The sequence below is a fragment of the Dryobates pubescens genome, chromosome 5 (assembly GCF_014839835.1).
Source record: "Dryobates pubescens isolate bDryPub1 chromosome 5, bDryPub1.pri, whole genome shotgun sequence".
Taxonomy (NCBI): Eukaryota; Metazoa; Chordata; class Aves; order Piciformes; family Picidae; genus Dryobates; species Dryobates pubescens.
In genome coordinates this window covers 14,641,358-14,665,481 of record NC_071616.1, presented here as the reverse complement: position 1 = coordinate 14,665,481, position 24,124 = coordinate 14,641,358, and the positions used below count along the sequence as shown (strand labels likewise).

General features: G+C 45.7%; 1 protein-coding gene across 1 annotated transcript in view; it reads left to right on the top strand.

The window, feature by feature from the left end:
• The window catches only part of MAP4K5 (mitogen-activated protein kinase kinase kinase kinase 5), an 88,940-nt gene that overhangs the window by 35,968 nt on the left and 28,848 nt on the right, over nucleotides 1-24,124 (top strand). Inside the window, exons 4-12 of the mRNA XM_054161639.1 lie at nucleotides 12,046-12,136; nucleotides 13,456-13,520; nucleotides 15,313-15,368; nucleotides 17,395-17,442; nucleotides 17,537-17,579; nucleotides 19,563-19,635; nucleotides 21,316-21,447; nucleotides 21,920-21,982; nucleotides 23,379-23,460. Of these exons, the coding sequence (XP_054017614.1) occupies nucleotides 12,046-12,136; nucleotides 13,456-13,520; nucleotides 15,313-15,368; nucleotides 17,395-17,442; nucleotides 17,537-17,579; nucleotides 19,563-19,635; nucleotides 21,316-21,447; nucleotides 21,920-21,982; nucleotides 23,379-23,460 (653 nt within the window). The remainder of the gene's footprint in view (nucleotides 1-12,045; nucleotides 12,137-13,455; nucleotides 13,521-15,312; nucleotides 15,369-17,394; nucleotides 17,443-17,536; nucleotides 17,580-19,562; nucleotides 19,636-21,315; nucleotides 21,448-21,919; nucleotides 21,983-23,378; nucleotides 23,461-24,124) is intronic.

Sequence of the window (24,124 nt, the reverse complement as noted above, 5' to 3'; positions counted from 1 at the left end):
TTGTATCTGCTGTTCATAGATTCATAGAGTGGTTTGGGTTGGAAGGGACCTTCAGGATCAACTAGTCCCAACCCCACTGATAGGGACACCTTCCACTAGACCAAGCTGCTTAAGGCCCCATCCAATACCTCCAGGGAAGAAGCATCCACAACCTCCCTGGGCAGCCTGTTCCAGTGTCTTGTCACCCTCACTGTGATGAATTCTTCCTGATAACCAGTCTAAATCTCCCCTTCTTAAGCTTCAATCCATTTCCTCCTGTCCTATCATGTATCCAGTGTGGGTGAGCTCATATTTCTATGTATTGTGTTTCTTGGGTGAGGATGGCCACCAAAAAGGAGTTATGGTGGGGAAAGGAGGCATTCTGAGTAGGAAAGAAGCTGAAAGATCACACATTCTAGTTGTAAGGTAAGGCAGAGTGTGACATCAGGTGAAGGAAGGTTGTGAAAGGGGTGAATTAGGAGGATGCATCATTTGACAAAATAGCTGAAGGCAAATAGCAACAGTGAGATGGAAGTGGTGAGAAGGGAGAGTAGAGATGGGATCATGACAAGCTGAGGTGTACAACAGTGACTAGATAAGGCAAGGAGGCAGGAAAAGAGTTAAATTTATTAAGGAATAATAGTATATGTTGACACAGAATCACAGAATACTTTGGTTTGGAACAGACCTTTCAAGGTCATCTAGTCCGTTCCCACTGCAGTTGACATCTGCAACTAGAGCAGGTTGCTCAGAGCCCCAAACAACCTGACCTGGAGTGGTTCCAGGGATGTGGCATCTACCACCTCTCTGGGCAACCAGCATCAGGGTCTCACCACCCTCAACATCAACAGCTTCTTCCTTCTCTCTAGTCTGAATCTCCCTCTTTTAGTTTAAAGCCATCACCCCTTGTCATGTTGCAAGTCTGCTCAAAAGTCTGTCCCCAGCTTTCTGATTGTCCCCTTCAAGCACTGAAAGGCCACCAGATCTCCCTGGACGTGACTGCTTCAAAGTAGGATCCAAACAGGGCAGATGAGAAATAATTTCTGGTATTGGACCATTTACTCCAGATACTTGGAGCTCATGCTACTGTGGCAGAACATGACCATCAGTAGTATTTTATATCAGTGTTGAGCTAATCAGTACCATCAGTGGTTAGCAGTTGGCAGTTGGATGTCTGGCAGTAAAATTCACTGGTGGAAATGTCATTGTTTCTGAATAAGTGTTTCCTGCTTGGAATCAAATTTCTGAGCTTTGTGTTTGGGGTCTTGAAATTCTTTCAGTCAGATTGCAGCTGTCACTTGAATACCAAGACAGGAGGTATGGAGAAAACAGTTTGAATGCTTGAGTGTGGTTTAAATTATTCTCCTTCTTAAAGATGTGAAACCTTATAGCTGCCTTCCAGTGTCTGAAGGGAGCTTACAGGAAGGCTAGAGAGGGACTTTTCATAAGAGGGTATAGTGATAGGACAAGGCTATTTTTAAGCTGAGGGAGAGTAGGTTTAGACAGGGTCTTAGGAAGAAATTCTTCAGCAGGAGGGTGGTGAGACTCTGGAATAGGTTGTCCAGAGAGGTTGTGGATGCCCCGTCCCTGGAGGTGTTGAAGGCCAGGTTGAATTATGCCTTGAACCAACCAAGTCTCCTTGAGAGGTGTCCCTGCCCATATGCTGCGGCAGGGAGGTTGGAGTAGATGATCTCTAAGTTCCCTTCCAACCTAAGCCATTCTGTGATGATTATTCTCGTTCTTTGAATTGGTTGGCAAAGAGGAATGCAGGTCTGCATGGTGGTGAAGAAAGCAGGAGGTTTGTATGTGTCAGAGCTGTGGGATGTGGTTCTGCAGTAATACTTTGCACCCTCTCCATCTTCCAGAAAAATATTAGGGGTTCTTGTGTGTCAAGCTATCTAAATGGGGATTGGAAGATGCCTCAGGAGTTAAACTTAATGAGGACAGAGGGGAAAGACTGGCAGCAAACTCCAGTCTAAGCAAAAGCTGTATACTGGGAAAGCCATCCTTTCAGCAGCAGAGACTGAACCCTCGCTAGGTTCAGTAAAGTGGGTTGGAGTGAGTGGTTGAGAACTGGGGAGCATGGTGTGTCTGGGAATCAACACAGAGGAGCTGATGACTAGTGGATATTGCTTGGTGAGAACTGGGGACTATGGGGATGTCTGGGAGTCAACACAGAGGAGCTGATGACTTGTGCATATTGCTTGGCTTGAGGTTCATGTTCTGGTGTGAAGGATTTCCACAAAGCTGTCACTCCTATGGAGCTTTCCCTCATTATCTGGGGACTCAGGTTATTGAAATAAGAACTTTTGAGGAATTATCCCAGCAGAGGTGATAGTTGCTTCTGCTTACTCAGGAGGCAGGTGTCTGTTGGTTGTATGATTACAGTGAGAACATTTGCATCATCAGCAATGATGTGACCCTGCTCTTCATCTTTCAGCATGCACACAACAGTGTCTACCTGGTCCTGTTACTAAATGACATCTCACTTCTAAATAACAGCTATTAATTACAGTGTTGAAAGTCCCAGCTCTGCAGTCCCTACATTTCAGCTCCTTAGCAAGGCTTGGTGGGTTGGCTTTGGAGTACACGTCACACCTCCTCCAAGTAGCTGACGTGTCCCTCCAGCGTGTTGAGGCCTGTGGGGACAGCGTGTTGAGGGCACTAGCTCAGGGCAGGAGTGCTGGCAGGCTGACTGGCACCTAGAAGATCTGGCCTTTTTGTAAGTGCTTCTGTCCCACCCTTTGGTGACACTGTGAATGTCTCCAAATGCTGTCAGTTCCCTCCTCCCAGTTGTGTGCAAGCCCTGGACACTGCCTGTCCCTCCCTCCCTCCCTCTGTTCTGCACAGCATCAGCCCTGTGATGCAACACTACAGTAATGCAGAACAAACTCATTTTAAGCAAGAACTATGAACTTCTTCCCTGAGGAGCCTTCTGGACAGTTCACAGCTGACCCAGGAAGAGTTGTGAGAAGTGACCTTGCATCTTTTTGTAGGATGAGACAACTCAAAGCAGTCAGTGCAGCACTTCAAGATATGACCAGGAGTAAACTTGATTCAAAACCATCAAGGTCAGGCATGCCCAGAAGACCTAATAGCACTGTTGGACAGGCACTAGAGTCATGAGATCCTTGCCATGCTTCTGTGGATCCAGCAAACACATGCTCTCCATCTAGGACACCTTGGAAGGAAATTTGAACATGCCAGTTCCATGTAGATGAGAAGTAATGGGGGGTGTTCAGCCTGGAGAAGAGAAGGCTTCAGGGAGACCTTATTAGAGCAGCCTTCCAATACCTGAAGTGGGCTACAAGAAAGCTAGGGAGCGACTCTCTACAAGGGCTTGCAGTGATAGGACACATCCTGGAGTGATAGTGAAGGGGTACCCCACCATGGCAGGGAGTTTGGAACTAGATGATCTTTAAGATCCCTTCCAACCCAAACCATGCTATGAATCTATGAATCCAGCAAGCACTTGCCCTTGTTTCCATTAGATGTGCAAACACATGGCTCCATCTCCACTTGGCAGGAGATCTAAACATTCCAGTTCCACTTAGGTGAGAAGTAGTGTCTGCAAACAGAATAATTCACTGGTGTTAATGGGCCATCAGTTCTCTCAGTGGACATTGAGCTGCTGGAGCAGACCCAGAGAAGGGCAACAAAGCTGGTGAAGGGTCTGGGGAACAGGTCTGGTGAGGAGCAGCTGAGGAAACTGGAGTTTTTCCATCTGGAGAACCGAAAGCTGAGGGGAGACCTCATTGCTCTCTACAGCTTCTTGAAAGGAGGTTGGAGTGAGGTGGGGATTGGGCTCTTCTTCATAGTATCAGGTGATAGAGAGGAAATCGCCTGAAATTGTGCCAGGGGAGGTTTAGGTTGGATATTAGGAAAAATTTCTTTGCTGACAGAGTGGTCAGGCTTTGGAACAGGCTGCCCAGGGAGGTGGTGGAGTCACCATCCCTGGAGATGTTTAAGAGACATGTGAATGTGGCACTTTTGGACATAGTTTAATATCCATGGTGGTGTTAGGTTGATGGTTGGACTTGTTGATCTTAGAGGCTTTTTCCAACCTAAACAATTCTATGGTTCTATGATTCAAATTCTGGAACAGGCTCCCTAGGGAGGTGGTTGAATCCCATTCCCTGGAGGTGTTTAAAAGCTGCAGAGATGTAGTGTCGAGGGGCATGGTATAGCACCAGCCTTGGTAGAGTTAGATAATGGTTGGACTTGATGATCTTAAAGGTCTTTTCCAACCAAACAGATTCTATGACATGGCTTCAAGTTGCAGCAGTCCCCTCCCTCCCAGCTGTGCTGGAGAAACAAGCAGCTGGTTGTGCCAAGCAGAGCAGCCCTGACTGTGGGCTGCAGTCGGAGCAGAATCTCCCATTGTCCCTCTCCGTTGTGTGTCCTGCATCTCTCGCTGCAGAGGTAAAATTACATAATAGTAGCAGGCTGCAGTGAGTCACCAGCCTGTGCTTCTGGGGTGATTTACAGCAGCTCCCTCAACCATGTTTTTTGCTCAGCATGCCACACAACCCATAATTGCAAACATGTGAGGAGCAAAAAGGACATTTTCCCAATTCTGTATTGTTTAGATGACTGCAGCAGATGAAAATCTGTTTGAGCAGATCCATTGTCACCTTTGATCTCATTCTTTTTATCTTGCTGTCTCTCTCCATTAAGTATTTTTTACACATTCTTAGGGTTTTGGGGGGGGTTGTTTGTTTTTTTTTAATGCTATCCAAGGATGTTTAATTTTTGCCCTGTTCCAAGATTTCTTGCCAAGATGAATGCTCCAGCTGCCTGGAAACTCTGAATTCCTTTGTTTTGAATTCATTCTTGTCATCTTTTAAATGACTATACATCTCTCCTATCTCTCTGTCTGATCTTTCAGACTAATTTTCTACATATGTAGCCCAAATTTTCTCATGGATATTTCTCTTTTTTTTTCCATCTCTTTGCTCCTTCTTTGTCAGCTCCCTGTATGTATTCAGGCTGCACCCCCTTTCTCCTCGTCCAAATCCTTTCTTTTTCATTTTTGCCCTTTTCTGTGGGTAACTCTGTTTCTTGCATAAAGTCTTCCTTTATTAATTACAAATCAAGATACTGATATTTGAGGCTGATGATGATCAGAAGAGCCTCATGGATCAATGGTACTTAAGATATGGCTGAAAGCAAGAGGAAAATCAGTCTAGTAGGAGATGTCCCTTTGCCATGGCCAGGGACTTGGAACTAGGTGATCCTTAAGGTCCCTACCTGAAAGGGGCTTAAAAGAAAGATGGAAGGAGACTGTTTACAAAGACCTGTAGTGATAGGACAAGAGGCAATGGTTTCAAACCAGAAAAGACTAGATTTAGATTGGATGTTAGGAACAGGTTCTTTACCACAAGGGTGGTGGAACACTGGAGCAGGTTGCCCAAAGAGGTGGTTGGAGCCCCATCCCTGGAGATATTCAAAGAGAGTCTTGTCAGGGCTCTGGGGAATCTGATCTAGTTGAGGATGCCCCTGCTTACTGTAGAGGGGGTTGCACTAGATGATCTTCAGAGGTGCCTTCCAACCCAGACCGTGCTATGATTCTACAATATCATCTCTTCTGTCTTCCTCTGTTCAGCGGCATCACACTAAATCACTCCTGATGGGTATTTCTGCAGCAGTTTCTTCCTGTTTTGCCTTTTTTTGTTGTTTTGTTTTGTTTTTCCCTCTGGTGGGATTTTTCACTGCTTCCCATCCCTTCACAGAATCAGAGAATGGTTTGAGTTGGAAGGGACATTAAAGGTCATCTAGTTCTAATCCCCTGCCAGGGGCAGGAACACCTTCCACTATCCCAGGTTGCTCGAGGCCTCATCCAGCCTGGCCTTGAACACCTCCAGGGAAGGGGCATCCACAAACTCCCTGGGCAACCTGTTCCAGTGTCTCACTACCCTCATTATAAAGAATTTCTTCCTAACTTCCAATCTAAATCTCCTCTTTTTGACCTTCATCCCCCCTTGTCCTATCACTACAAGCTTTCTGTCCCTCCCCAGCTTTCTTGTAGCCCCTTCCAAGTAATGGAAGGCTGCTCTAAGGTCTCCCTGGAGCCTTCTCTTCTCCAGGTTAAACAACCCCAACTCTCACATGTTCCATGCTATGATGTTATTCCAGTAGGAAAAGCAATTCATCTCTCCAGGGAATGTAGGTTAAGACAATTGAAGCCCGTTGCTAATTGTTCTGTCATATGGAGAATGGATTATCCTTTCTTCCCCCCACTTCCCTGTTATCTTTTATATGCATGAAGTTGTTGTTTTTTCTGCTGTCAGTCATTTGCTAGCCCAAATCTCCAGATTTCCTCCAATTTTCTCCAATTAGTCACAGTTCCTAGAACCTGTGTTGCTCTTGCTCCACATTAGGCAGCCCAATCCTTGTGCTACCAAGGGGCAAGTCCAGCTGCTGCCTGCAGTTTCTTGTTGCCATGGGGGTGCTTCTTAATTACGATTTTCACATGTGACTGTGTCCAGCTGTTCTGGAGTGCTGGTTCTGACATGTCAAAGAGATTTGGATTTGAAGGTGTCCATTTAAGAAAAGGACACAGCTATTTTGATGGTCCCTCTGTACTCAGCACTGGTGAGGCCACACCTTGAGTACTGGGTTCAGTTTTGGGCTAGTCACTCCACTGAGGTGCTGGAGCATGTCCAGAGAAGGGCAACAAAGCTGGTGAAGGGTCTGGAGAACAGGACTTGTGAGGAGCAACTGAGGGAACCGGGGTTGTTCAGCCAGGATAAAAGAAGGCTGAGGGGAGACCTTCTGGCTTTCTACAAGTCCCTGAAAGGAGGTTGTAGTCAGGTGGGAGTCAGTCTCTTTTCCCAAGGAACAAGTGACAGAACAAAAAGAAATGGTCATGGGTTGCACCAGGGGAGGTTTGGGTTGGACATTAGAAGAAGCTTCTTCATTGCAGGGGTTGTCAAACATTGGAAGAGGCTCCCCTGAGAGGTGGTTGAATCCTCATCCCTGGAGCTGTTTCAAAGACACAGAGATGTGGTGCTGAGTGACATAGTTTAGCACCAGCCTTGGTAGAGTTAGATAATGATTGGACTGGATGGTCTGAAAGGTCTTTTCCAACTGAAATGATTCTATGGGTTGACATTTGATACTCTGAACCATGGCTATCTAGTAATGTTAGAGGCAGTACCATCTTCAATGTCAGGTGGGAGGGTTTTGCCTTCAAATTTGCTTAGACTTGATTTTCTTGAAAAAATTCTGGAGTTTTAAAGTGTTCCAGTTAGTTTATCTGTGAGCCTTCAACAATTTCCTGTAGGAAGTTTGTCAGAGGAATGAATCCATTGAATTCAAACTCAAAAATCCTTTGTCTGTAGTAATCATTTTTAGGCAGGGTGCATGAATTCAAGCAAAGCCATCGCTGGTAGGTGACCCATAAAGCCAGCCCAGTGTGAAATCTGGGCTAAATTTATGGAATCATGTTGCCTTTTCTTCTTTTCAGTGTTTAAAAAAATACTACTTGTGTTATTAAAAAGACTCTTGGCATTTGAAACTCTCCTAATGTTTTCCTGCCCTGGTGCAGTGTTTTCTTTGTACAGCTGAACTTCAAGAAGCCCTTGAGCGCTTACTGAAATCAGTCAGGGATGTATTTGTGCCGGTGGTTCTCCTCCCTCTCTGCTCTGCACTAGTGAGGCCACAGCTGGAGTACTGGGTCCAGTTCTGGGCTCCCTAGTTCAAGTAAGACAGGGAACTACTGGACAGAGGCCAGCAGAGGTTTCAAAGATGCTGAGGGGCCTGGAGCATCTTTGTGAGGAGGGGAGTCTGGAGCCTGGAGAAGAGCAGCTCCACAGGGGATCTTCTCAATGTTCATCAAGAGCTGAAGGGTAGGGGGCAAGAGGATGGGGCCAGGCTCCTTTCAGTGGTGACCAGTGACAGGACAAGAGGCAGTGGGCACAAACTGGAATATAGGAGGTTCCATCTGAACATGAGGAAAAACTTCCTTGCTTTGGTAGACTTCTTGCTGGAACCTTGGAGCAGGCTGCCCAGAGAGGTTGTGGAGTCTCCTTTGGGGAGATTCCAAATGCAGCTGGACATTGTGATCCTGGGCAGCCTGCTGTGGATGTCCCTGATTTAGCAGAAGGGTTGGGCTGGGTGATCCCCAAAGGTCCCTTCCAAACCTCACCATACTGTGATTCTGTGAAGCATGTTCCCTTCTACCTGGTCTGGTGGAAGGTGTCCCTGCCCATGGCAGGGGGTTTGGAGCTAGATGATCTTTAAGGTCCCCTCCAACCCAAGCCATTCTGTGATTCTTTGGTTTTGTAATTATTTTTAAGGTAAAAATCTGATGGTCACTGAGACAAAGTTTAGTTGACAGAAAGTCTAGATATGTGAAGTCTAGTTAACAGGCATCCATATCCATGGTAGGGAGGTTGGAGTGGATGATATCTAAAGTCCTTCCAACATAAGCCATTCTCTGATTGTGTGATAAAGGTGGTGACAGTTTGGGAATCATTACATTAAGCTGGCACTTCTTGGTCTTTATCTGTAAACATCTCCTACATACTGGTGTATGTGTGGAGGCCTGGGCTTTCCAAGTGATTGTAGGTGCCATGGGGCCATACATCAGTGCTGGCTTCTGTGGCTTCTGTGGGCACCAGTGACACTGCTGCTCAGGGAAGTGCCTTCAAAGCACAGCACATAAATCCATCTATTTTTAAAAAGGGTGTTAGAAATATTAGCTGCACTATTACTTGTTAAATAAACACATGAAGAGTCCAAAGAGAATTTATAGCAGTGCTTGAGACCTCTTGGACTTGTCAAAATCATGTACCTTAAAGGTGTGTTCTGGGCTGTGCCTCTCTGACTTTGGTAGCAGGAGAGAACTTCCACTTGTGAGACATGAAACAAAAATAAAGATACCAAGCAATTACTTTTTTTCCCCTTGAGAGAACTTGGTAGCTACCACATCGGCTTTTTACCACATCTTTTCAACTCTAAAACCCAAATCCTTTATCTAAATTCTAACTTTTCATGTCTTTCAAGCTGCAACAGAAGTTTTGTCCATGCCAAAGGAAGAACAAAGGTGATAACATATAAAAACCAATATATATGTGTATATGTGGTGGGTTGAAGGGCTGTTCCTCTCTTTCCTCCCACCACGGGCAGAAAAAACAATGAGACTCAGACAAAGGGATTGCAAAAGTGGTGGAAAGTTTACATGGAAAAGCAGTGAATATTTTACAGAGAACCACAAGCACAGTGACAAATAAGTAGAATAGAAAAAAATAGAATACAATAAACCAGGTTGGAAGAGACCCTCGAGATCATTGAGTCCAGCCTATCATCCAACACCACCTAATCAACTGATCCATGGCACCAAGCACCCCATCAAGTCTCCTCCTAAACACTTCCAGTGATGGTGACTCCACTACCTCCCCAGGCAGCCCATTCCAATGGGCAATCACACTCTCTCTGTAGAATTTCTTCCTCACCTCCAGTCTAAACCTCCCCTGGTGCAGCTTGAGACTGTGTCCACTTGTTCTGGTGCTGGTTGCCTGGGAGAAGAGACCAACCCCCACCTGGCTACAACCTCCCTTCAGGAAGTTGTAGAGAGCAACAAGATCTCCTCTGAGCCTCCTCTTCTTCAGGCTAAGCAACCCCAGCTCCCTCAGCCTCTCCTCATAGGGTTTGTGCTCCAAACCCCTCACCAACTTCGTTTCCCTTCTCTGGACACGTTCCAGCAAGTCAACATCTTTCCTAAACTGAGGGGCCCAGAACTAGACACAGGACTCAAGGTGTGGCCTAACCAGTGCAGAGTACATGGGAAGAATAATCTCCCTGCTCCTGCTGGCCACACTGTTCCTGATGCAGGCCAGGATACCATTGGCCCTCTTGGCCTCCTGGGCACACTGCAGGCTCATGTTCAGCCTACCATCAACCAGTACCCCCAGGTCCCTCTCTGCCTCGCTGCTCTCCAGCCACTCTGACCCCAGCCTGTAGCTCTGCATGGGGTTGTTGTGGCCAATGTGCAGAACCCGGCACTTGGATGTGTTAAATCTCATGCCGTTGGACTCTGCCCATCTGTCCAGCCTGGCAAGGTCCCTCTGCAGAGCCTCTCTACCCTCCGGCAGATCAACTCCTGCCCCCAGCTTGGTGTTGTCTGCAAATGTACTGATGATGGACTCAATGTCCTCATCCAGATCCTCAATAAAGATGTCAAAGAGCATGGGGCCCAGCACTGATCCTTGGGACACACCACTAGTGACTGGCCGCCAGCTGGATGTGGCACCATTCACCACCACTCTCTGGGCTCGGCTCTCCACACAAAAGATGTCCCAAAGCATACCCAAAAACATCCCAACATTTCCCTCTCCCCACCTGAGGATATACCCAAACGCCCCAGGGCTCTTTCTTCCCTGCCCTGTTCCACTCTTAGGCTGATCTCAGCTGGCCAGATCTGAGACCGCCCTTCCCCTTCTCCTTCTGGCCTTGGGCCTAGCCAGGCCCCAAGAGGCCTCGAAGATGACTGCCCCCCATTACCAGACAGGGACCATCTCCATAGGGGCGGTGAGGGAAGAAAGAGGAAGTGCAGAAACCCTGCTGATGGTTTTATAGGGAGCAGGACATTATGGGATGAAATATGTAGCTGGACCCTTGGGACACCAGAGGTGTGTCTCATGTGGCACAACAGGGGGGCACCCAGCCTGAACCACCACAATGTACAAAGCAGGACATATCTAAAGTGGACAGATTGCACTGGGTTGGAAGGGACCCTCAAAGGTCATCTTGGCCAAAGCCCCCCTGCAGTGAGCAGGGACACCTCCAACTAGATCAGGCTGCCCAAATGGCCTTACGAGCTGATTTGAAAAGATTTGATTTTTTTACCCAAGGGTGTTTAGGGTTTACAGATCGCTTGTGTAGCTGCACTCATGACAAGGCAGGCCGTGTTGAAGACTTCTTTTCTGAGTCATCAGTGGCCGTGTGGGCGTGCAGGCCATATGTTCCATCAGAGCCAGTTGGAAATGGAATGCTTTTAATAATGAAACTCTGGTACATGATCTCTTCTGGTTTCAGGCAGAGGACTCTGGAATTAGCTTGCCTTAATGGTTCCTTCTGTTCCTGAGATCCTTGTCATGTGAGCATCATGTCCTGGTAAAAAGGGATGGTCTGATGGTGCTGTTAGGGAAATGATTGTCACCTTGTGCTTGGTGCTGGTGAGGCCAAACCTTGAATATTGGCTTCAGGTTTGGGCCTCTCACTTCAATCAGGACATTGAGGTGCTGGAGCAAGTCCAGAGAAGGGCAATGAATCTGATGAAGGGTCTGGACAACAGGTCTGGTGAGGAGCAGCTGAAGGAACTGGGGTTATTTAGTCTGGACAAGAGGAGGCTGAAGGGAGACTTTCTTCCTCTCTACAACTCTCTGAAAGGAGGTTAGACCCAGGTGGGGGTTGGTCTCTTTTCCCAAGAGGCAAGTAACAAGACAAGAGGGAACAGCCTCAAGTTGTACCATGGGAAGTCTTGGTTGCATATTAGGAACCCTTTCTTGACCAAAATGGTTGTCAAGGACTGGAACAGGCTGCCCAGGGCCATGGTGGAGTCCCTGTTCCTGGTGGGATTTCAAAGCCATGTAGCTGTGTTGCTGAGGGTTATGCTATAGTGCTGGACGTGGCAGTGCTGGGTTAACGCTTGCACTTAATGATCTTGAAGGCCTCTTCCAACCTGAACAGTTCTGTGACTCTGTAGAGGGGCCGCTGAGGAATCCTCTCTGTGCTCCCATCCCTTTGCTTCTTTTCCAGAGCGCTCTCAGTGCATGTCAAGCTGTCTGCACTGATGGATCACGTTCAGGACACCAGGCCAACCCTTCTCTGTTGGTCTTCAAGAAATATTTCTCCCTCCTGCAAAGGATGTCATAAAGAATGCAAACAGAAGGGCTGATTTGTGCAGATACCGTTGCTGAGCAGGCTGATGTGCTAGCAAACCCCTGTGAAGGGCTTAGCAATTCTCCAAGTCCATGGCTCGTTTTGATGAGATACGTGCACACTTTCAGATCTCTTTGAGTGTTATGTGTGAGGTAACTGTGGCCACTTCCTGTTTTTCAGGAGATGACTTTTCATTGATACAGCAAGAAATATATATGGTTAAAGAATGCAAGCATTGCAACATAGTCGCCTACTTTGGGAGCTATCTCAGGTAAACTCCACTTTTTATACCTGAATTTCTGCTGCTTCTTTCCTAAGGCAAGCCTCAGTCTGGTTTAGTACTTAGATATCCTGTCTCAGTCTTCTTCTCTAGGTTCAATTCCCTTCAGTTCCCTGTTGGCTTTAAGAAAATAAAAAAGTGACTAACACTTTGTTTTCTCTGCTGGCCAAATGGCTGGAATATTTTTATCACTAGGAACAGAAAGAGACTCTTGCAACAGATCCAAAGCTACTCACTTGCAGGGCAGATTTTAAACATTTATCACTTCTAAGTGTAAAACGAGCTCATTATTTAGCTACAATTGTTTTTAGGCTCTTTTATTTAATGGTAGTCTTGTGAGCTTGGGCAAGTCTAGCCAGTGAGTAGAGAGAGCAAAAAACACTCAATCTGAGCTGCTGCTAAGAACATTGTTCATCATTCTGGTGGAACAGATGCAAAGCACTGAGAAGCAGGAGCAAGGTGATGCCAGCTGGCTGCGTGTTCGAGTGTACATGTTAAATGTTAGAGAGAAAGCTGGAGGATATTTTCCATTTCTGTGGAGCTCTGCTGTTTATCAATTGGCTCTGTGGGAATATATCACCACAGGATCCATTCAGGCTTTTTCTGTGAGGTTTCAGCTTTAGATTTCTTGGAGGGCTGCATTTTTAGTCATCTGTACAGCCCAAATGGACATCAGCTGGGACAATATGGCTAAGCTTCTAAAGGCCCTCTACCCTTTTTGGAGGCCAGGAAGAGTTGTTTCGATATTGTTAGGTAATTTCAATTTAACTCACAGTTTCAAGATGGATAGACAGGTTATTAGGAAGATACTCTTTACAGTGAGGGTGGTGAGACACTGGAACAGGTTGCCCAGGGAAGTTCTGGATGCCCCCTCCCTGGACGTGTTCAAGGCCAGGTTGGATGAGGCCTTGAGCAACCTGGGATAGTGGAAGGTGTCCCTGCCCCTGGCAGGGGAGTTGGAGCTAGATGATCCTGAAGGTCCCTTCCAGCCTGAACAATTCCATGAATCTGTGAATGTGTTTAGTTTTGTTGGTAGCAGATAAACCCCAGATGTTTCTTCTTTAGTACAGTCAGGAGGTCAGAGTTAAATCAACAGCTTTTAGGTCTGCTAACTTCTTCGAGTGGCATCAAATTTTGATGTCACTAGGTGAGCATTTTTATGGAGACTATTTATCACGTGTAAACCATGTAGCCATGTATCAGAGTGTGTATTTTTAACAAGGAGTAGTAAAGACCAATAGAAAAAAATACATTAAATAATCATCATTGGTTAATGATCTGATGCCTGTGTTTCAACTTCCTTTTGACAGCCGGGAGAAGCTGTGGATATGCATGGAATACTGCGGTGGAGGATCCCTCCAAGACATTTACCATGGTACTTTGAATCTTCTGCTAGCATTTTTAACTTCAGGAAGCTTTCTGCAAGGAAGAAAAACAAACAAGCTGAGTAATGGGGAATGGTTGGCACTGACCAGGCACTGGGTTTTTTTCCCTTAGGTCGTGGCCAGTGTTTTTTAGCTACAGATTTTAAGAGCCCTGTTCAAATACGGTAACCACCATTTGGGGTTAATACCTTGTCATTTTAGGGCAGAACAGGCTTTATTTTTTAATCACCACACTTTATTTTTCCTCATGATGCTTAAAGGGCAGACCCAAAGAGTTGTCCCATTGGAGAGCTCTTCACTGGCTGCAGTTGCTCTGCCCTGGAAGCTCACCTGCTTCTTGGCTTCTCTCAGCCATGTTTCTTTGAAAGCCATATTCAGAAGCAGGATGGAAAAAAATCAGCCTCTAAAAAAAAGAGACATTCACAACCAGAAATGAGGCTAATTGGATATGGAGAGTGGATGTGATGTGAGGAAGCTGTTTTTCACTGGGAAGCCTCAACATTCGATCTTTAAAGGGTAAAAATAACTCTTTATTCCCGCTCCTGTGCAATACTGTATCGCTTTGTTATTATTATTTTCCCCTCTGAGGTTTCATCTGGAGATGTTGACTCTGTAAAAGAATTTATTGGAGTTGCTGGAGAAGCAGTCTGGGAACTTGCTCTGCTTTTGAGTGATAACGTGGAGTTTTTGAATACCAGAGCTCTTTCTGCTTTATTTTTCAGCCACTTGGTGCAAATAGATTGAGAACCATTTTGAGCCCCATAGTTCCTTAGCATACAACACTATATTTCTAACATGAAACAATTGAGCAGAATAAAACATTGTATTTCTGACATTAAAAAAATGATCACGAATCTCTTTTACCCTGGCTTTTTTTTCCACCTTTCTCAGAATATCCTGATACTGCATTACTACAGAATCACTTGTAAAATGATAATTAGATTTCTGTCAAAACAGGGCTTTTTTTCCTCACTGTGGGTATTGTTTTCTGTTAGTGTGCCATTATTTTTTTCACAGAAAGCCTTTCTATTAAACAAGAAACAAAACCCTCTTTTTCAGCTTGATGTAAGACACAGTTCATGTAATATCAGTCTTGAATCTAGCATGGAGATAGCACTTCTTGGCTGCTTCACAATGTAGCTGATACTATTTCTCCTGGGCTGATCCCCAGCAGAATAGGCAGCAGGTGGAGAGAGGGGGTTCTGCGCCTCTGCTCTGCTCTGCACCTGCAGTGTTGGGTCCAGCTTTGGAGTCCTCAGCACAGGAGAGGTATAGACCTGTTGGAGCTGGCTCAGAAGAGGCTCATGAAGATAATCAGATGGCTGGAACCCTCTGCTGTGAGGCCATGCTGAGAGAGGTCAGATTATTCAACCTGGAGAGGAGAAGATGCCAGGAAGACCATGGAGCAGCTTCCAGTATTTGAGGAGGGCTACAGGAGAGCTGGAGAGAGATTTTTCACAAAGGCATGGAGTGACAGGACAAGGGGTAAAAGCTTCAAACTGGAAGAAGCTGGATTGAGATTAGGTATTTGGAAGAAATTCTTCCCCATGCTGGTGGTGAGGCACTGGGAATGGATTGCTGAGAGACATTTTGTAGACCCCAAGCCTGGCAGTGTTCAAAGGAAGGCTGAATGGGGCCTGGAGCAACCTGCTCTAGTAGGAGGTGTCCCTGCCCATGGCAGAGGGAACTAGATGAACTTTATGGTCCCTTCCAACCCAAACCATTCTGTGATTCTCTGATGAGTTGTTCATTGTACACTTACCCACTTCTCTTTGTTTTCAGTTACAGGACCTCTGTCAGAGTTACAAATCGCATATGTATGCAGAGAAACTTTACAGGTACTGTACTTCTGTAGCGGAACCATAAAGTGTTTGCCCCATCTACAAGAAGTAGATGGAGAAGATGATTTCAGAAGGTGCTGCAGTACATTTGTATGCACTAGGAATCCATCTGAAACCAATTAACCAGGATTAATCTGAGAGTTTCCATACTGTAAAGTAAAATCAGCAAGAAAACTCCAATACAGCAGGGCAAATATTTGCTTCAAATAATTTTCAGAGCTGCTTCTGTGCTGGGATTTACAAAGGGATTTACACAGGAGCAGACCTCTCTGTGGATCCCACTGCAGGACCAAAATGCTGAATCTCAGTCCTGCTCCTGGTTTTGGGTGAGCTTGTTGGTTTCAGAGAAACTGAGCAAGACAGGTCATCATAGGTTGTGACCTGTCTAGCAGGTCAAGGGAGTCTCTCCTCCTCCTCTGCTCTGGTGAGACCACATCTGGAGTATTGTGTCCAGTTCTGGGCTCCCCAGTTCAAGAATGAGGGGAGTATACTGGAGAGTGTCCAAAGGAGGCTACAAGGATGATGAGGAGACTGGAACATCTCTTCTATGAGGGCAGGCTGAGAGATCTGGGGCTGTTTAGCCTCAGAAGACTGGGAGGGGATCTTATTAATGTTTATAAATATCTGAAGAGTGGGTGTCAAGAAGAAGGTGCCAGTCTGTCTTCAGTGGTGTCTCCTGGTAGGACAAGGGGCAGTGGACACAATCTGGAACACAGGAAGTTCCACCTCAACATGAGGAAAATCTTCTCTGTGGTGAGGGTGCTGGAGCTCTGGAGCAGGCTACCCAGAGGGGTTATGGAGTCTCTTTCTAGAGATTTTCAAGACCTGTCTGAATATGTTTCTGTGTGACCTACCGTAGGTCTTAATGATCATTGGAGGTCCCTTCCAACTTCTGTCATTCTGAGATGATGTAGGCAGCTTGTTTTTTGAGAAAAACTTTTCCTTCCCCACTCCATAAGCATATGAGAGTCATGGGGATGCACACCTTCCCCTGAAGCCATGGCTGAACTGGTCACTGCCAGAGGCAGGGCTGTAGAGCTGTGAACGAATGTGTTTGGCAGTTGTGTTCCTGAGCTCTTCTCACTGCTGGAGCTCATAGTGCTGGAAGGACAGCTTGAAGGCTAAACACCTGCTTGTTGGAACCTTCAGGGCTTCAGAAATACTGTCTTAATTTTAGTAAAGAGAAAAGATGATGTATCTTCAGGTTTGTTTTGAAAACACACACAGGGCAACAGCATCCTGGGCTTGGTCAGCAATAGTGTGACTAGCAGGACCAGGGCAGTGAGTGTGCCCCTGTACTCCACACTGGTGAAGCCACAGCTTGAATCTTGTATTCAGTTTTGGGCCTTTTACTCAAAGAAGGACATTGAGGTGCCAAAGTTTGTCCAATGAAGCTGGTGAAAGGTCTAGAGAACAGGTCTGTGAGGAGCAACTGAAGGAACTGGGGTTGTTTGGTCTGGAGAAAAGGAGGCTGAGGGGAGATCTCATTGCTCTCTATAGCTCCCCAAAAAGAGGTTGGAGCCGGGGGGGGGTGGTGTGTGTGTGTTCATCTCTTCTCCGTAGTATCAGGTGATAGAAGGAGAGGGAATAGCCTGAAATTGTGCCAGGGGAGGTTTGGGTTGGATGTTAGGAAAATGTTTCTTTGCTGACAGAGTGGTCAGGCACTGGAACAGGCTGCCCAGAGGGATGGTGGAACACCCTGCCTATGTGGGCATGGTTTAATGGCCATAGTGGTGTTAGATCAGTGGTTGGACTTGGTGATCTTAGAGGTCTTTTCCAACCCAAAGAATTCTGTGATCTATGTAAAATTTCACACCCGGACTGGTTTTACTGAGTCTCCACATGTACTGGCCAGAGCTGGAAAAGATGAGGAACAGAATCCAGTCTACCTCTTATCTGCAAATCTCAAGTGTCTTCGCTTTCAAATCAAATCCACTGTGTAATGTAAATGTTATTAAACAGGGCTAACTTTGTAGTGTGTGCACAACTGGGAAAGTAAACTCTTCTCTCTTTTAATTTCCAGGGTCTGGCTTATTTGCATATGAAAGGCAAAATGCATAGAGATATCAAGGTAACTTGGAACTTTGAGAAACTCAGCTTCAGCTTTCTAGAGCACAAAAAGGTTCCTGATAAAGATTCTGAACTTTCAATTTATTATGTTTTAGGGTGCAAATATTCTACTAACAGACCATGGAGATGTCAAATTAGGTAAGTTGACTGAATTTAAGAAGACTGAAAGCAAATGGAAGTGTTTTAATTTAATCAGTCAAAAGCTACTGTGCTAGCTGGGATGCTTGGATTTAGCAAGTTGCCTTTTGCTTTTATCATTCCATTAAGAGACAAAAATGACCAGAATGTAGAGACCATGCCCTCTAGCAAGAGCAGTCAGCTTCTGGAAGGCTTTGTTTTGTGCTGAACAGCAAATGCACAGCAAAGACTGAGCTTGCTATAAAGGATAAAGCATAATACAGCAGATCTCCTGTGTTGTTGGAGTCAGTTTTATTCAGGACCCTTCTCAGTGGCATGAGCCTTTTGATGTTCCACTGTGGGGTGTGAAGGGTCTAAAGCACAAGTCTTGTGAGGAGCAGCTGAGGGAACCGGGTTTGTTCAGCCTGGAGAAACGGGGGCTGAGGGGAGACCTTCTGGCCCTCCACAACTCTCTGAAAGGAGGTTGGAGCCAGGTGGGGATTGGTCTTTTCTCCCTAGTAATAGGTGATAGAAGAGAAAAAACGGCCTGAAATTGTACCTGGGGAGGTTTACATTGGGCGTCAGGAAAAATTTCTTCCCCGAAAGGATTGTCAGTGCTTGGAACAGGCTGCCCAGAGCAGTGGTAGAGTCCCCATCCTTGGAAGCATTCAAAACACTTGTAGATGTGGCACAGACTTGCTAGTACTGAGTCAATGGTTGGACTTGATGATCTTGGAGGTCATTTCTAAACTTTATGATTCTATGTTGTTTTTCTTATTTTGTGGTAGTAGTTGTTGATAGAAATTGTCTCTCCATAGGCTTCAGTCCATGTGAGATGAAAAGTTTTGGTTCTCTTAAGTTACAGATAATGCATTTTTTTCAAGTCTTGAAGCACCCCAGGTTTCTCTGGAGTTTGCCATGTTGGGGTTACCTGAGTATCAAACCCAGGTTACCTGGGTTTGTTCCTAGCTAGGATAGCAGATCTCCCTCAGAGCCTCCAAGGATCTTTCGTGAGAGACAGCATCTCCTGATCCTGGCAGACATCCTGGGAGAAGGAATGGGATGCTCATCAGCTGACTGTGTCTGGTGTTGGAATCAAGGCGGCTGTGCATTAGCTGCATGGCTGCTCTTCAGGAAAGCTGTGTGGTTCAACACTTTTCCTCCCCTGTGGTGAGCCAGGAGTGCTGTGCTGGGAAAGTTCATTTTTTTAAAGAGGAAGGGGAAAAAGTACAACCCAAGAGTAAAACCCTGAAACTGGTAGGAGATCCCACTAACTGCATTAACCATGGGTCACGCACAAATGCCTTCCATCTGCCTGCTGAGCTAGGCAAATTTGCTCACAATTGCCCTCCAGCTATCATACTACAAATGCAATAAAAATAAAAAGGACTTCATAAGTAACACAGAAATAGTGCAGCTTCCAAAGCATGATGCGGTTTTTCCTCTTGAATATTAAATGGAATATCCACTGTATTCTGGGAGGTTGCTCGGCTGCTCTGTTGTGAGATGGAAAAATAGCCCAGGGTCATGAGTGAGCTGGATGGAGAAACTAAGCTTTTCGTTTTGTAATGCTTATCAATAGCTAAAGGGGGGGGAGGGGGGCAAGAGAATGGGGCCAGACTCTTCTCGGTGGTGCCCAGTGACAGGACAATGGGCAGTGGGCACAAACTGGAAGCCAGGAAGTTCCATCTGAACAGGAGGAAAATCTTCTTTGCTGTGAGGGTGGCAGAGCCCTGAAGTAGGCTGCCTGGAGAGGTGGTGGAGTTTCCTCTGGAGAGATTCCAAATCCACCTGGACATTGTGATCCTGGGCAAGCTGCTGTGGGTGACCCTGCTTTAGCAGGGAGGTTGGACTGAGTGATCTCCAGAGGTCCCTTCCAGCCCCCCAGTATGCTGGGATGCTGTGATTTAAAGTCATTGGAGATACTAGCTGGTCTTGTTATTAATCTTTAAATGTTTTCTACTTTGGATGAGAAAAGTGATTACTAACAATTTTGTTTTGCAGCTGACTTTGGTGTAGCAGCAAAAATCACAGCCACCATTGCGAAGAGGAAATCATTTATTGGTACCCCTTACTGGTAATGAACTACTTGGGTTGCTGTGGCTTATGCAGTTTGTGTCTGCACACACTGAAGTTTACACACATAATTATGCATCAGGAAGAAATTCTTCCCCGTAGGGGTGGTGAGACACTGGAACAGGTTGCCCAGATAAGATGTGGAGGCTCCATCCCTGGAAGTGTTCAGAGGCAGGTTGGATGGGGCCTTGAGTAACCTGGCCTGATAGGAGCTGTCCCTGCCCATGTCAGGGATGTTGGAGCTAGAGATCTCTAAGATCCCCTCCAACCCAAACCATTCCATGATTCCACAATAATAAATTCCCATTTTTCTAAGCAAAATGTCCAATGGTTGTAAGTCTGGGAAGCACAAATTGTAGCTGGTCTGTTGCTGTAACACAAACTGCTTGTTATTTGAGGCTGGATTGCTGTTTCTCCCAAGTTCATTGATGCAGAACATTCTCCACTTCTTCTGGATACCTGAAGCTCATTTAATTGTTCAGTAACTTCTTACTCCTTTAGGGAATAAGCCAAACATCTTTTCAGTCCCTGTACAGAAAAAATGGTGACAAAACCCAGATTTTCAGTTGTCTTTTCATCACCTCTACTAACTAATGTCAGTGCAAGACAACATTTAATATGCAAATACATTGTTGTGAATCTTGAGCTGGATTAGATATGCAAATCTCTCTGCTGTTGGTTTCTGGTATCGCTGTGATGCAGCTGAGATGCCTTGGGCAGTGTTCTTGGTATAGCCTGAACATGTACCTACAATTTAATCCAGACAGTAGCTTTCAATTATTTGCTGCCCTCTTTATCCTGATGGAGAAGGAGGACTGAGGGAAGCCATTAAAGCACTTTACCAGGAATCATGAGACTGGTTTGATTCCTGTGACTGCCATCCAGCCCATAAGCTCCAGTGAAACTTGTCACCTCTTTGCTCCAGTTCCCAGATAGTGGGTGAAGGGGACATGAGGCTTTTCCCTCAGTTAGGCTTTTTAGGGGAGGTCCTGCTCTAGGGATATGCCTTACCCTGGGCTGCAGCAAAAGAAGTGTGACCAGCAGGACAAGGGAAGTGCTTCTCCCACTCTGCTCACATGAGACCCCGCCTGGAGTACTGAGTCCAGCACTGTGGCCCTCAGCACAAGAAGGGCATGGAACTGTTGAGGTGGGTCCAGAGGAGGCCACAAAGATGATCAGAGGGCTGGAGCACCTCTCCTATGAGGACAGACTGAGAGAGTTGGGTCTGTTCAGCCTGGAGAAGAGAAGACTCCAGGGAGACCTTCCAGTACCTGAAGGGGGCTACAGGAGAGCTGAGGAGGGACTTTTTGCAAAGACTTGTTGGGATAGGATGAGGAGGGGATGGATTGAAGCTGGAGGAGGGCAGATTTAGATTGGATATTGGAAAGAAAATCTTTACAGTGAGTGTGGTGAGACTCTCAAACAGATTGCCCAGGGAGGTCGTGGATGCCCTCTCCCTGGAGGTGTTCAAGGCCAGGTTGGATGAGGCCTTGAGCAACCTGGTCTAATGGAAGGTGTCCCTGCCCAAGGCAGGGGGCTTGGAACTAAATGACTGCTAAGGTCCCTTCCAAACCATTCTATGAATCTGTGAATGTATGTAACATGCTTTGTGCCTCCTGTGTGTGGGCACTGCTCAGAAGCAGGTGGTGCTCTCCCTAAACAATGCTTTTTGCTTTGAAAGGATGGCCCCAGAGGTTGCAGCAGTGGAGAAGAACGGCGGATACAACCAGCTCTGTGATATCTGGGCCGTTGGCATAACAGCGATCGAACTGGCAGAGCTTCAGCCACCCATGTTTGATCTTCACCCCATGAGGTCTGCTGGCTGGGGACCCTCTTCAGGCCCAGTAGATACGCTTTAACCTTCTCCATAGCTCAGAAGCTCACACTAGGATTCCTTCATCAGTCATCTACTTTTTTTGTGTGAGCTGTAGCTGATTTTCAGACGAGTCTGAAGCCTCAGACTTAAATTTAGAATCTAAATTACCACTTAAATTGCTAATTTAGCACCACCACTTTGTGGTGTCATCAACAACGTGATTAAAAGTAAGTGTAGTAAACCACTAGAGGAGCTGTAGCCCTATGTTTAACAGGATTATGCATGGAGATAAAAAAGGTTTATTTAAAGATAAGAAAATCAAGAACTTTACTCTGTCAGTCCTCTAACACAGTATCCAGGTTCACCTTTATGATTCTTACCATAAAGTATTAAACTGTTTAGATATTGGAATGAAAACAATGATTATTTTTTCAGCCATATAATAACATTATTCTTCCTTCACCTCTAGGGCTTTGTTTTTAATGTCAAAAAGTAATTTTCAACCACCAAAGCTAAAGGAAAAAGCAAAGTGGTAGGTTCAACTCTTCCCTTTGTTCAGTGTTCTGTAGATAATGTGTGAAAATTTGTCATGACTGCAGAAAGGAGGCAGTGAAAAATCATGTGTGCTGCTTTTTAACTCAGGAGCTTAAGAGGTGATTTCATCTGCAGGAAGCCTTCCTAAGAGACAGCTCACTGGGTTTTAGGTGTCTGAAGGCAAACAAAAGGTTTAAGGTACAGCAGCAGACATCTGCCCGTGGCAGGGGGTTGGAACTAGATGATGCGTGAGGGCACTTCCAACTCAAACCATTCTGTGATTTTATGACTCTTCTGATGCGGCAGAAAGCCAGCAGTGTGGGACAGGACAGCCCTACCTAAGTAAATAGATCTCTGCCAGTGATCCAGGGGGAAATGAAATCTCCCTTCTTCAGTCCTCTTTGTGTGTTCTAGGAAGAAAAGTTGTTTTTATTCTTCCCCCTTAATTCCTATTATAGGGCATTTGCAATTCTCAGTGGGGACAGGTAATCACTTAATCCTCCCATGGTTTCTTCATCCTGTGATGCTTCCCAGTGCCTGCAGGATCTTGTACCACACTTGCTAATATTTTTATGAGCCTCAAACCAATTCTGATATGCAGGATGATTTTGCTTGTGATGCTGCTGTGCAGTCTTTTCATCTAGAGATGTTTGAGTGGGCAGATGTGTGCTAGAGGAAGGGAGAAAACACTGCTAAGTGCATGTTTCCTGTATTGAAACTGCTCAGCATCACCCCAGCCAATGTACTTTACTTCTCCAGTGCTGCCTTCTCAGATGCTGAGGCTGAAAGAGGAAATGTGTTTTGTAATGTCATGTGAGAGACAAGAAGGCTTGAGCTGATATTGCCCCCAAGAGAGACATAAAAATGGTTGAGAAATTGTAGGTCTAGTCACAACATCAAATCGTAATTCAGATGAAAAAAGAGGAGATACAGCACAGGCACCTAAGCTGTGCTGAAAATAGCCACAAAACGTTTTGAAGAGTAATTTGAGTCTGTCTAGAACAGTGAATTTTATTTTCTTGCCTGTAGCCAAAACCAGTAAAACTGGTAATCTGGTAAATTGCCTGATGGTAAGGGTTTGCTGGGTGCGTACCTCATCATTCTGATTTCTGAGACCTAATTCCCTAACAGTTGCAGATGGAAAAAGTTGAAACAGATCTCTCCGTGTTTGATTTATTCTCTGTTTGATTTATTACCTGTTTGAAAGGTTTTCCATTAATCACATGATGGGTTTGTCCTGTTTTGTTAAGTTGGAAGTGTAACTATTCAAGGGCTGAGATGAGGTACCCAGGCAACATTTTAATCGAGCACATCCTTTTGTAGTCTGTTTAGTTACAATGCTAAAATCCAAAGGACCTTCCTGGAAAATTAACCACAAACCATTTCTCTTTCAGGTCATCAACATTCCATAACTTTGTCAAAATAGCACTCACCAAAAACCCAAAGAAGAGACCGACAGCAGACAGGCTGCTTGCAGTAAGTGACTCAAAACATTTAGTGACATCAACAAGGGATCTCTTGCTTCAAAGTGGGCAACAGATCCATAGCAAAGCAAACTGGAACCATTGTCTTTCTCTGGTCTTACAGCAAGGATGGTGAAATCTGAAGGAAAGGCACTGGTCAGGTGTAGCAAGAGTTTTTGCAAGGTTTTTATGTGATTTTTGGAGGGAACAATTGCAGAGCTTTGCTTCGTGTTTTCTCTTCAGCCTTGCCCTTTCTCCTCCCCCTCTGCTCTGCCCTGGGGAGGCTGCATCTGGAATGTTGTGTCAAGTTCTGGGCCCCTCAGTTCAAGAAAGACAGGGAACTGCTTGAAAGAGTCCAGCACAGAGCCACAAAGATGATTAAGGGAGTGGAACATCTTCCTTACAAGGAGAGACTGAGGGAGCTGGGGCTCTTTCTCTTGGAGAGGAGCAGACTAAGGGATGACCTGATTAATGTTTATAAATATGTAAAGGGTGAGTGCCCAGAGGATGGAGCCAGGCTCTGCTTGGTGATGCCCAATGACAAGACAAGGGGCAATGGGTAGAAGTCAAGGCATAGGAAGTTCCATGGAAACAGGGGAAAAAAGTTTTCACTGTGAGGTTGACAGAACACTGGAACAGGCTGCCCAGGGGGTTTGTGGAGTCTCCCTCTCCAGAGA